A 13,955-nucleotide genomic window follows, 5' to 3' on the forward strand; every position below is an offset into this window, starting at 1 on the left:
ATTTACACTTGCCAATTCTTGTTTGTTCCCTTTATAGGAAACTTGACTGGCCTGATTCCTTTTACAAATTATAGCATAACACTGACTGTCTGCACTATGGCTGGCTGTGCAGAAAGCGCAGGCACATGGAAACTTGCAACACCAGAAGAAGGTAGAGCATTTTGAAGGTTTTAGCTTCCACATTTCAGTGATGAATAATAAAATAGGTGAATAACTAAAGAATTGCAAAGCCATTTGCTGGAAAACTCCAACCTAATTTGATGACAAAGTACATTGCCAGACCATAATTGTTCCATTTTTGGTGAGAAAATGAATCAAACTCGATACCGTTTAATGACATGCATCTTTAATAGCTGTAATGCAGATTAATGGGCTTTTTAATTGCTGTTACATTGTTCATGCAAGAGCCTCGTCGTTAATATGAGGCATCTGAAAGATTAATGAAAGCTTCTTCATTTTACTACAGCAGAGAAGTAAATCTAGAGACAGTCTGACTAAAAAGAATTGATTGTATGGCAAAGTATGAAATTGGAAATCAAATGCTTGATTTCCATGAGCTTCTTAAACTGACAAAGTATTTTTTTTTTGCTAAGCCTTCTTAGTACATTCAAGTTTACCACATTATTTAAGCCATTTTATTTAACCTTCAAGTTCATTATTTGTACTGCTTCTGCTGCTTACTGGGATAGGTTTCGATTTTGCCATGATGTCTAAACATAGCCTTGAATATGCTGCATATCCCCGAAGACAGTCCCGACCACAACCCCAGCCATATAAATTTCATTCAAAACTGCAAATGACTTCGAAGTTTTAGTGCCAAGGAACAGATTCTTCTATAGAAACATATAATAGATTTACTTTGCGGTGCTGTGATGGAGTAATTACCATTTTTAATCTAATTTGGCTACTGTTCCTTGAATACCTAAGTGGAACCATGGAGTGACTTTAACAAGAAATTAAACCCAGAATAAAAATAACACACCGGAATCAACTTGACTTTAAATGCACAAAAATCATTTTTAAATCAATTAAATCAGTGATCAGGTGTTACATTTTTTCAATAAATAACATTGGTAAGAAATAAGACAAGTATTATAGTTTATGTTATTATTGAATACACTCGTGTGAAGAGTAAGCAGCTTTTTTAAAATCAATTACTTTTGATCCAGTCTGTTATAATTTATAGTCAATTCTTGCTCCTTATCTTCTTTAATCAAACTACTCATGCCATGAAACAACTACAAAGATGGAATCAATATATAATTTTTTTTATTCCTTTGTGGAACGTGAGCATCACTGGCAAGGCCAGCATTTATTGTCCATCCCTAATTGCCCTTGAAAAGGTAACGGTGATCTGTCTTCTTGAACCGCTGCAGTCCATGTGGGGTAGGTGCACCCACAGGGCTCTTGGGAAGCGAGTTCCAGGTTTTGTTGACCCAGTAACAGCTATATAGTTCCATGTCAGAATGGTGTGTGAACTTGGAGGGGAACTTCCAGGTGGTAGCATTCCCATGCATCTCCTGACCTTGTTTTTCTAGGTGGTAGATGTTGCGGGTTTAGAGGGTGCTGTTGAAGGAGCCTTGGCAGATTGCTGCTTTGCCTCTGCAAGATGGTATACACTGCTGCCATTGTGCAAGTGGATGTTTAGGGTAGTGGTTGAAGTATCAGTCAAGTGGGCTATTTTTTCTTGGATAGTGCTGAGCTTCTGGGATTTATTGGAGTTGCATTCATCCAGGCACGTGGAGGGTATTCTATCACACTCCTGACTTGTGCCTTGTGGATCGTGGACAGCCTTTGGTGAGTCAAGAGGTGAATCATTTGCCAAAAAAATTCAAGATTCTGACTTACTCTTGTAGCCACAGTATTGTATGACTGGTCCAGCTAAATTTCTGGTCAATAGCAAACCCCAGGATGTTAATGGTGGGGGATTCTGTGCTGGTAATGCCATTGAATGTCAAGGGGAGGTGATTAGATATCTATTGTTGCAAGTGATCATTGCTTGGCACTTGTGTGGCATGAATGTTACTTACTATTCATCAGCCCAAACCTAAATATTTTCCCGATCTTGCTGCATGTGTGCATGGATTTCTTCAGTATCTGAGGAATCGCGAATGGTACTGAGTACTATGCAAATGTTAGTGAAATTCCCCACTCTGACTTTATGTTGGAGTGAAGTTCATTCACAAAGCAGAGGGAGCAATGGTGGCAGTGTGGTAATGTCACTACTAATCCAGAAGACACAGATTCAAATCGCCACATCATCTGGTGGAAATTAAATTCAACAAATAAATCTGGAATACAAAATTAATCTCAGTAACTGTAACAACCATCATTGTTGTAAAAACTCATCTGGTTCACTAATGTACTTTAGAGAAGAAAATCTGAGATTCTTACCCTCCCTGGCCTACATGTGGCTCTGGTTATGGTTGACTCTTCACTGGCCTCTGAAAAGGCCCAGTAAGCCATTCAGTTCAAGGGCAATTAGGGGTGGACAACATATGCTGGATTTTTAATGCCACATTCCATAAAAGAAGAAAAAACATTGAAGATGCTTGAGCCCGGCACACTACTTTGAGGAACTCCTGCAAAGATATCTTGGAGCCGAGATGGTCGGTCTCGAACAACAATACCATCTTCCTTTGTGCCTTGTCTGACTAAAAGCCAGTGGAGGGATTCCCCTGAATCCCATTTACTCCAATTTTACTGGAGTTCCCTTGTCTCACACTCAGTCAAATGCTGTCTTGATGACAACAGCAGTCACCTTTACCTCACCTCATCAATTGTTGTGCAGAGACATTTATTTGTTTGTTGGAAGAGAGTTCCTCTTCATGCATTAAACATTGCTTTTAATAGATTTCCTTGTTATTCCTGTGCTCAGCACCACAGTATGTGGAAAACTTTGTTTGGTGCTTTGAATCACTGGAGCAGATCATTGTCAGGTTCCTATTTCTTCTCTCCAGATACTGATTGACTTTCTCAGTATTTTCAGCATTTTTTGTTTAGCTTTCAGAGTTTCAGCATCAGCAGTATTTTGCCTCTTGTATTAGTTCAATTCAAGTTCAATTTCCAAACTGAAATTATTTCCATTCAGAACAAATCAGATACACTTTACTCCTGTACTGAACTGTATTTAGTCACTATTCCCTAGAAATTACTGTTAGCTACACTTACTGGGCGAGATGCTGCAGCCTCACTCGACTGAGACCGGAAATTCCCGCCCGAGGTCAACGGACATTTCCGTTGTCCGCCCCTCGCCCGCTCTGATTCCATGGCAGGCGAGGCAGCAGAATTCCAGCGACTATGCTTGTATGGTATTCCTTTGGTCTGTTGGTTTAATGGGCCAGAATTGTCCGGCCATTCCCGCCAGCGGGATTCTCCGCTCCCACCAGAAGCGCATCCCCGCCCGTGGGTTTTGTGACGGCGTGAGGTGGCATCAATGGGAAATCCCACTGACAGCAGCAGGACCAGAGAATCCTGCCGCTAGCGAACAGCACGCTGCCTTCCACCGCCAGGAAACACGTGGTTGGGAGGCGGGAAAATCTCACCCATGGTATTAAAATACTAGATAAAGAAAACATTGTCCACTAGTAATACCAACAATCATTTCTAGGGCTATTGTCCAAATTAGAGGTTTATATAACAGTTCATTTTGCTTTAAATAAATATATTTAAAAGACATAGGGCAGAATTTTACGCTCCCTCCAAGGCAGGTTCTGAGGTGTTGAGGGAATGTAAAGTTGGATGAACAGGAATCCCCCCCACAGTAAGCTCCCATCCAAAATCCCAGATGCAATTTCATGCTTGGGTGGGCAGCGCCTTGGGTGGGAAACCTGCCCATTCATCTAGTAAGGCCCTTATCTGGCCACTTAATGGTTACTTAACCCTAATAGCCACTTAAGGGCCTAATACCGCCCAACCTTAATTTTTAAGCTGGTGGGAGTGGGTGTGGGGGCGGGGAGGGTGATAATTTGCACTTTCCCCATCTCAGTCAGCAAGAGTGTGGGGCACCTCACTCTGAAGGCCCCCTCAGAGTTGAGGTGCCCTCCACCCCGGGCTGCTGGAATTTGGGGACCTCCTCACCCCTGGCTTATCCTGCAATGCTGTGATCACCCCCTCCTGACCGCCCCCTCCCCCCCACACCTCCTCTCACCTCCAAATGTCCTCTACCCTCTCACCCTGGGACGCCTGGGACTTAGCTTTTCAAAAGTCCTAGGACATTGTCCCAGGCATAGCGTTGCTTCTGGCCACTGCAGTGCAGTGCCTGGCCGGGTTGAAGAGCTGTTGGCTAATCTGATTAACTGACAGCTCTCACAGGTGGGGCTTCCTTCCTTCCCACTCACTGTCAATGAACACTCAAGTGAGTGTTAAATAGCAGTGGGATTTTGCGAGTCAGCCACTGTACGTTAGGCACTGACTCTCAGGCTGGTGAGTGCCGATCGCTCGTCAGCCTTAAAATACTACCCTTGGTTTTCATCACAGAAAATGTACGCCTTCACATCATTAACCAACTATTTATAATTAAAAATTTCAACATTGATTAATGCAATCGTAAGTGTGAATTCTGAAATTATTTTGGTGACATAAATACCAAGAAAAGAAAGCATTATTACTGATTACAAAAATGTAACCATTTCAAGTTCCAATTCTATATACTTTGGGCAATTTGCATCAGAAATTTTTAATCAGTAAAGGAATCAAGGGTTATGGGGCTAAGGCGGGAAAATGGAGTTGAGGTTATCATTTCAGATCCGTCATGACCTCCTTAACTGGTGGAGCAGACTCGATGGGCCGAATAGCCTGCTTCTGATCCCACGTCTTATAGTCTTCCAGTAAATGATTGCATTTTTCACAACACTAATCAATAGCACTTCCACTTCAATACCCAGTGCTTCCTTTACTGATTAAAAACCCACACCTCTCGTTTTTATATTAATGTTATTTTGAGATAAAAATAACCACAACAGTTGTTGCTGCTAACTAACAACTCTACAACACCAGGTTAAAGTCCAACAGGTTTATTTAGTATCACGAGCTTTCGGAGCACTGCTCCTTCATCAGGTGAGTCACCTAATGAAGGAGCAGCGCTCCAAAAGCTCGTGACACCAAATAAACCTGTTGGAATTTAACCTGGTGTTGTAAGACTTCTTACTGTGCCCACTCCAGTCCAATGCTGGCATCTCCACATCATAACTAACAACTCTATCACCTATCTTCACTCCCGTCTTTCATAGAGGTGCACCATACAAAGCCACATCTCTCTTTAGCCCTCCAAACATCATTTTGACTATCTACCCCCCTGGTATTACCAATATCTACCTCCCAGCATTACCAATATCTTTTGATTCTTTATTCAGAGATTTAAAAACATTTTAAATTTGAACAGTGACAAAAAATGGAAAGGTCCAAAATCTGTCCGAAACTGCAATAAAATTGCAAAAATGGAAACCAAAAATTGGAATAGATATAAAAGAAAACAATTGCATGGTTAAAAAAATAACATTTAGATATAGCTAATTAATTGGCTTTGTGGTCGAAGGTTCAGCATACAGTTAGAGCTCAGACTCACAGTAGACAAGAATCAGCAAATACTGATGATTTATCAGAGTTTCCATTCAGTTGCTTGGTGAATGTGCCGTTCATATTAACATGAATCTTTTGTTTCAGAACATCTATCCTGTCCAGTGGGCTTCTCAAGTTATTATTCTGCCCAACTCAAACTCAGCAGTGTCGATATGATGTGTTTTCCTAAATATTGCATTGATCCAAGTGCTTAGATGTCCAAGCTTATTCTATTTTGTAGTGAACAAACTGGAGGCTTTATTTATTCATAATAAAAATTTTGAGGTGCATTTTCATTTTGATTATCTGGGCAGTGGTGGTGGAGTCAACTATGTGCCCCTTGTAGAACGTGCCTGATTCTCATTCCATTGAAATCAATGGAACATAAATCAGCTGGATTCAACAATGGACGGTTGATCTATTCTGCTAGTTAATTTGTCCACGCAATAAAAATTAGAATTTACCCCTTGGTCTTCCAATCCATACAGCAATGCTTTCTTTGAATGCAGCACTGCATGTAGACCAACAAGACACAATTACATGCACACTGCAATTACAACCTTCAGTAATATTGCTGTCAACAAGAATTAAAGTTTAAGCCTCATAATTTATAAGATAATGTGATTTATTTTCAAAGCCGCTGCAGATGAGGTCAAATCCAGGAAGTAATTATATTTTCCATTGCATTCCTAATTTATGCATTTATTTTAATATTCAAATTTTCACATCTCAAAAACGTTTGCTTGAACTGCGCCACTTGTTTGAAAGCTTATCCCAAGATTGACGTTAATAGGACCATGAAGTAATACAAACTGCATGCTAACAGTTCACCTACAGCAGAGCCTATTGATTTTTTTTCATGAAGTGCTGGGAATAGTGTGATATGCAGAGTCTGGTATTGACATTTGGTCTTGCCTTGGGTAACTAAATTTTGACCTAGAGCATGTAGAGTATTCATCATGGAGAAACTTCCATGCTGAAAAATGTGCTGACACCTCTTGATGTTTATATTCAAGATTGATGCAGTTCAATCCCATGCAGATGTTGTGGAACTGAGGCTGATATTGTGTGTTCATATTGTAATAACCCGGTTTGAAGATGCAGTTATTTTGCTTTAATATATCTTTATTATAAAGTTACTGAACTGTGCAATGGATGCGATATATGAAATAGTAGTGCTGTTACTCTTTTGTCAAAAGTAACATTAAGGTATGCCATTTGTTGCGTTTTGCACTTAAATCTGTGATGTATAATTTTGTGTTCTGAAAACAGAAAATTCAAATTACTGAATTTGTTAAAATATTTTAGATTGGTCAGATGAAATAACTTTTTAAAGGACAGTTCAAACCCAAGAATAATTGTGTCCAAGCTTGAAGATAACCTACCATTAATATTATTTTCACTTTTCATGAAATTGAGCAAAGTTGCTGGTGTAGGGAATGTCAGATCGCAAAATTGAGATCTTTTAAGGCTACATTTTATCTCCTTTGTTGTTATGCAGCAGGGCTGACCAGTGCAGAACCTTGCCAAGGCCTCCAAATTGACATCTATCAAAAGATAATTGGCCTGTAACTTCCATGGAATGGCAATCAAGAGTCAGATTGCCGTTCAGCTCCTACTTACTTAACTGGAAGTGAAGCTGCCCCATTCTCGCCCATCTTTCTGACTCGGGCTGAGCAAGGACAGTGTAGTATAGTGGCTTCCTGAGGCCTTGTGTCGAGGGCAGGAGAGTGGGAAGGAAGGAAACCATACCCTTTGTTACAGCATCAGCTGCCAGAAAGCAGGTAAGTTTAAAGGTCCAGCCACTTTAAGAAGCCAGGGAGCAGAGGGGTTTATAAGCGGGGGGAGGGGGGGGTGGGGGGGAGGTGAGGAGAGCAGTCAGGAGAAGGGGAAGTTTGTCAGGAAATATGGTTTTGGGCCTGGTGGTGTGGGGGCAGTCCTTTAGGTTTCAGTAGGGTAATCGGGATCAAGTGGGGGATTGGGGAGTTGGGGGAGTGCAATGGAAAGGTCAATGGGGTAGTCAGGGGGTCTTGTGGAGGGTTTGGGAAGGCTCAGTGGGAGGGCTAGTAACCCAGAATTTAGAAGTGGTTTTGATTCTTCAAACTTTACTGGATAGCTATTACTAGAAGGCAGTCAGAACCATACGAAGTGTGCAATTTATATCGTATTCCCGGATGGTTCCCATTGCAGGACACTTGCCCAGCAGAAGTTTGAAATTCCTCAACTCATTTTTGGGGTACACCCCAGTTATGATGTCCTGAGTTCAGAAGTTATAGGCCAATGATTTTGTGAAAATCATTCATGAATTCATTTGGATTTTAACTGACTGCCTCTTTTCCAAGTTCTTGAGCTAACATGGCAAACCAGCACCGGTTGCAGTTGTCCTATTATCCTATTAAGAAAATAAAGCAAGAAGTGATTGATGTTAAGATTGATCATCTTTCATGAAACATGTCTTCCCCATGAATTTTGTAACATAAACATTTTGTTTGCATCAAAAAGTTCCACCTAAAATGAAATAAGTCGTCAGAGGGAGATTTTTTCAGTGACACTTTTCCGAGATGTTGATCTGTCTGAAAATTAAACTCTTACCTCAGTACAAAATCTTTCATTTGTAAGTTTGATAATGAATGTACAAAAGGCTATTCAACCTTTAAGAAAGGGAATAGAAATGAGAATAGAAATAGAGAATAGAGAATAGAAATGACCCTGGTAATTATAGACCAGTTAGTCTTACTTCGGTGGTTGGTAAATTGATGGAAAAGGTCCTTAGGGATGGGATTTACGACCATTTAGAAAGATGCGGATTAATCCGGGATAGTCAGCACGGATTCGTGAAGGGCAAGTCGTGCCTCACAAATTTGATTGAATTTTTTGAGGAGGTAACTAAGTGTGTTGATGAAGGTAGGGCAGTTGATGTCATATACATGGATTTTAGTAAGGCGTTTGATAAGGTCCCCCATGGTCGGCTTATGATGAAAGTAAGGAGGTGTGGGATAGAGGGAAAGTTGGCCGATTGGATAGGTAACTGGCTATCTGATCGAAGACAGAGGGTGGTGGTGGATGGAAAATTTTCGGACTGGAGGAAGGTTGCTAGCGGAGTGCCACAGGGATCAGTGCTTGGTCCTCTGCTCTTTGTGATTTTTTTAAATGACTTAGAGGACTGCCTGCAGTGATAGTAGAGTCAGACACTTTAGGAACATTTAAGCAGTTATTGGATAGGCACATGGAGCACACCAGGATGATAGGGAGTGGGATAGCTTGATCTTGGTTTCAGATAAAGCTCGGCACAACATCGGGAGCCGAAGGGCCTGTTCTGTGCTGTACTGTTCTATGTTCTAACCTCTGGGCTACAACAGGTGAGATTGATAGTGTAATTACTTGAATTCCATTCTTCCCACTAAGTCAATGGTGAGGTATAGATGGCAAAGAAAGACCACTAAAACTGGCAAATGACTGGTCCTCGTCCACCTTAGAGTTCCATTTTAAGGTATACAAGCACAGCTTGGACCAGTACCAGCCATTTCCCAAGCTTTACTGACATTCATTCCGGATTTAGTGATGAGTTGTGGAAACGGTAGTCTCATTTCTCCTACCGAGGGTATGGAAGATAATTTTGCACCCACACCGCCAAGTGGTGAAGATACACAAATTCACATATTGGTTGGAATCATGTTGAGGTATTGGGAGTCTTGACCATCAGCTGGAGAGCGGCAAGAGACCCACATTGCTTCTTTTCAGGTGTTAATCCAGAAGGAACTCTTCCAGTGTAGACAATAAAAATGCAACAAAACTTACTCCAACTTACAAATCAAAGAGAAGGTTTAATAAAGAAACTTCAGTACTCCAAACTTGAGGCCTCACCCTGGGGCATTCCAAGCTCCCCACAATTCCCAACATGTTATAATTTATACTGAGTCAGCTGGTCAGCTGATCATCACATCATTCTGTCATTGGTTACATGGTTTACTGGGTCAGCTGACCCTGACAGCTTGATACTATTGGTCACATTATAACAGATCCAATGTTATCACCAGTTGCATTCTAACATCAGGTAGACCAATCAGACCAATCAAGCCAGCAAGGCCACTGGCGGGCCTTTCCTTTAATTCAAGACTCCAAGGGCAGAAGTCTTGCCTCCCAAGAGTTGTTGGCCAATTAGAGGCCGGCAGCTCTTGTGCTCCAGCAGCGTCACAGGGGAGGTGGCTGCTATTGCAGGAAAAACATCAATTAGAGTTGAGGATTGCAGGGCCAGCCAAGCTACAGGTAAGTAATTTGGGAATGAGGAGTCTGCAGAGTGAGGTCATTGAGAGGTGATGTAGGAGGGGTCAACAAAGGCAGAGTTGCTCTCCACTTCCCAATGTTGAGTCTCTGCCACTCCTTCAATCAGCTAATAGGAATTTATTTGTCTACATTATTTAATCCTGTCATATCCTTATATACCACTATCAAATCTCTCCTCAATGCCCTTTGTTCCAAGGAGAATAACCCAGACTTTCCAATCTCTCTTTGTAACTAAAGTCCCCCATTCCTGGAAGCATTCTTCAGCACCCTCTCAAGGACCCTCATACCCTTCCTAAAGGGTGATGACCACAACTGAATGCAATATTCTAGTTTGGGCCTAACCAGAGCTTTATAAAAGGTTCAGCATACCCTCCCTGCTTTGGTATTCAGTGTCTCTGCTTATGAAGACCAAGATCCAATATATTTTGCTAACCACTCTCTCAATATATCCTGCCACTTTCAATGATTGATACACAAGCAACCCAAGATCCCTCTGTTCCTGCAGACTCTTTGGAACTATGCCATTAAATCTATATTGTCTTTTTCTATCCCTTTTGGAAAAACCTATCACCTCACACTTCTCTACATTAAATTCCATTTGTCACTTGCCTCCCCATTCTACTAGCCTATCTATATTCATGCTGTGAACAAATGACACATCTACCCCTCCCTGCCTACACCCAAGGGCCCCACTGTAAGATCAGAAAATGAAGAACTGTGGAATTTGCTCTCTGCCATTCTTGCATCTTTCCCAGGCCAAAATCAGTTATGGGATGACTTCCAGAACATGCTTCTGCTAAAATACACCTCTTTAAAAGATGCAGATTGGCTTTAAGTAATGCAGACTAACTTTAACTTGTGCCAGTCTCTCACCCTCCTGCTGAGGCATGCAGCCTCTCAATAGTGCATTTGGCATTGCCTACACTCTGCAGTAATTTAACTTAGCAAGCAGTTTGAAGTGTATTGGACGTAATAGACACAGGTTAATCATGCAATATGATCGCCATGCTTAGTTTTTGGACCTTATGGAATTCCGTAGCCTATTTGCCTAACCTTAACATTGTTATTTTATTTTAGCTCCGAAAGATGTTCAGGCTCCAACTGCTGTGTCTTTTCCTACGTCATTACTGGTATCATGGCCTTTACCAAAGCAACCAAATGGTATAATCACCAATTATACAATGTTCAAAGATGGCAAACTTATCTACACTGGCAATGAGCAAACATACAATGTGACTGGTAAGTTTGCATTTTGTATTAATATTCACTCCAAACCTAATTTAACCAGAGTTAAACAAAAATAATTTCATAGGCATGGGGACAGATTTGGCCCTCGTGGATTGGGCAAGAAGTCTAAAAGGTAGGACAGTTGACGATCAGTGGTCGATGTTTAAGGAGAAAGTCAATTCCTCCCAAATAAAATATGTTCCAGAGAGGAAGAAAGATTGTAAGAAGTGGAGAAACATCCATGGACAAGCAAGGAAGTTAAAGATAACACCAAGACAAAAGCTAAGGCATACCATATTGCAAAGGCCAGTGGTAGGCTGGAAGATTGGGAAACTTTTCAAGATCAACAAAGGGTTAGGTTACTAAGAAAGTAATACAAAGAGCAAAGGTGAATTATGAAAGAAAACTAGCACAAAACATAAATAAAGGATAGCAAAAGTTTCTATAAATATATAAAAGGGAAGAGTAGCTAAAGTGACTTTTTGTTCTTTGGAGGATGAGAGTGGGCAGTTAGTAGTGAGGAACTGAGAAATGGCAGAGAGATTAAATCAGTATTTTGCCTCAGTTTTCACGATGGAGGACACTAATACCATCCCAATAGTAACAGCTAATGCAGAGCTAATAGAAAGGGAGGATCTTAGAACAATCATCATCATAGGAAATAAATGCAAAGCAAACTATTGGGATTGAAGGCAGACATATCTCCAGGACCTGATGGCCGACATCTGAGGGTATTAAACGGAGTGGCAGCAGCAATAGTGGATCTATTGGTTATAATATTCCAAAATTCCCTGAAGGCAGGAAAGACTCCAGTGGAATGGAAAAATGTGAATATAATGCTCTTATTCAAAAAGGGAGGGAGGCAGAAAGTAGGAAACTATCGACCAGTTAGTTTAACATAAGTTGTTCGGAAATTGTTAGAATCCATTAATAAGGAAATAATAACAGGAAATAATAATATTTGGAAGGTCAAAATGCAATCCATCAGAGTCAGCATGGTTTTATGAAGGGTAAATTGTGTTTGACTAATGTGCTAGAGTTTTTCAAAGATGTAACAAGCAAGGTGGATAATGGGGATCCTGCCGATGTAGTATATCTGGACTTCCAGAAGGCATTTACTAATGTGCCACACAAAAGGTACACAAGGTAAGATCACAAGGGATTAGGGATAATTTATTAGCTTGGATAGAGGGCTGGTTAACCAACTGAAAGAGAGGAGTCGGGATAAATGGGTCTTTTTCTGGTTGGCAAGATGTAACTAGTGAGATAACACAGGATTCGATCCTTGGGCCCCAATTATTTACAATCAATATTAATGACTTGGGTACAGAGATAGACGGTACTATAGCCAAATTTGCAGATTACACTAAAATAGATGAGATAGTAAGTGCGATAAAGAAATAAGCAATTTACAAATGTATATGGATAGGTTAGGTGAGGGCCAAAGATTGGCAGGTGGACTTTAACGTGGATCAGTGTGAGGTTATCCATTAGAAAAATAGAAAGGCAACTTATTATCTAAATGAAGAGGAACTTCAGAGTGCTTTGGTTCAAAGGGATCCAGGTGTCCTCGTGCATGAATCTCAGAAAACTAGTGGTAAGTACAGCAGGCAATAATAAGGAAGGCAAATGGAATTTTGCCATTAATTGCTAAAACAATAGAGTATAAAAATAGGGAAATGTCGCTTCAACTGTACAAGGCCACACCTGGAGTATTGTGCAGAGCTTTGGTTCCCTTGTTAGAGGAAGGATATAGTTGCATTATTATTCTTGATTCTAATTTCACATGCACCCAGAATCAATCCAAGATTCAAAAGAGATTGAGTTCACCACCACGCCCCTTATTAAAATAAACTGACGTGGTGAGATGCATTTTCTTCATTTCTGTTCATTTAAAAGACAGTTAAATGATGAAGGAAGCTGAGTTGTGAAGGGCCATAATACACTTGTTTTTGTGGCTCCCATTTAGGGTGGAATCTTAAGCAACAGGGTACTTGACTGCTGGCTTGAGAGTCTACATGAGAGCCCCACATTACCTCTTTTCAGAAGGCCTGCCACACCTTGTTCCACTCAGGTACTTGATAGGCCAGCAGTGGGTCTTGAGATCCAAATTCCCAAGGGAGTGGAGGTCCTATTGGCTGAGAGCTGCTGGCCTCTAATTGGCCAGCAGATCTATTGAATGACAGTGCCACCAAAGTGGCTACTGCCAGTATAACATCCATCCGAGACCTAGCATTGTTGTTGTATTCTAAGCAAGAGGCAAAGAATGGCGGGAGAGAGGTCGTGGGATGTGGATCATGGGGTGGAGGAGGGGGATGGGGGGGAAGGGTCGAGGGTTTGGGTGGTTGTTGATTGGCAGCAAGGCCATTGTGCATGCCTTTCAGCAGAGCCTTTGCTTCCCGATGCATGGTCCTTAATCATGCATGAAAGCCTATAAAGAAGGAACCCGCCTTGCAGGAGCTTGTAAGCAACTCAAGTTTGGTCGTCATGCTCCCTCCCTGGTGTGTCCCCGCCTGCCACTGCCACCTGGTGGCAGGACAAAGCCCTTCAGTGGGTTTTAACTGCCCATTTGAGGGCCTCAATTGGCGACAGAGTATGAAAGCTGTCCATGGACCTTCATGCCACGGTCTTAATTGAGATGGAGCTGAGAAGTTGCCTACTCATCACCCTCCCGCTTGATTAATTGCAGCCCCCTCTGCCCCCTCTTCCCCTCCCCACCAAACTTGCCTTGGGGGAGGGAGCATACAACATTCCACCTTAGTTGCCATTTGTAATATTTATATTGCACATGTCTCTGCGATGCTCTTTTAAAAGTTATTTATCTGTATATCTGTGGTAACTTTATTCATATTTTTCCGAAAGAAATGTTTCACATCCAAATCCTC

At 41.4% G+C, this 13,955-nt stretch overlaps 1 protein-coding gene across 1 annotated transcript in view; it reads left to right on the plus strand.

Annotated features, from left to right (window-relative positions):
* ush2a (Usher syndrome 2A (autosomal recessive, mild)) overlaps positions 1 to 13,955 on the plus strand; it is a 916,330-nt gene that overhangs the window by 399,516 nt on the left and 502,859 nt on the right. The window contains exons 31-32 of the mRNA XM_078230465.1: positions 38 to 151; positions 10,921 to 11,082. Coding sequence (XP_078086591.1) covers positions 38 to 151; positions 10,921 to 11,082 — 276 coding nt within the window. The remainder of the gene's footprint in view (positions 1 to 37; positions 152 to 10,920; positions 11,083 to 13,955) is intronic.

This window comes from Mustelus asterias, chromosome 15 (genome assembly GCF_964213995.1).
Source record: "Mustelus asterias chromosome 15, sMusAst1.hap1.1, whole genome shotgun sequence".
NCBI classification, from domain to species: Eukaryota; Metazoa; Chordata; class Chondrichthyes; order Carcharhiniformes; family Triakidae; genus Mustelus; species Mustelus asterias.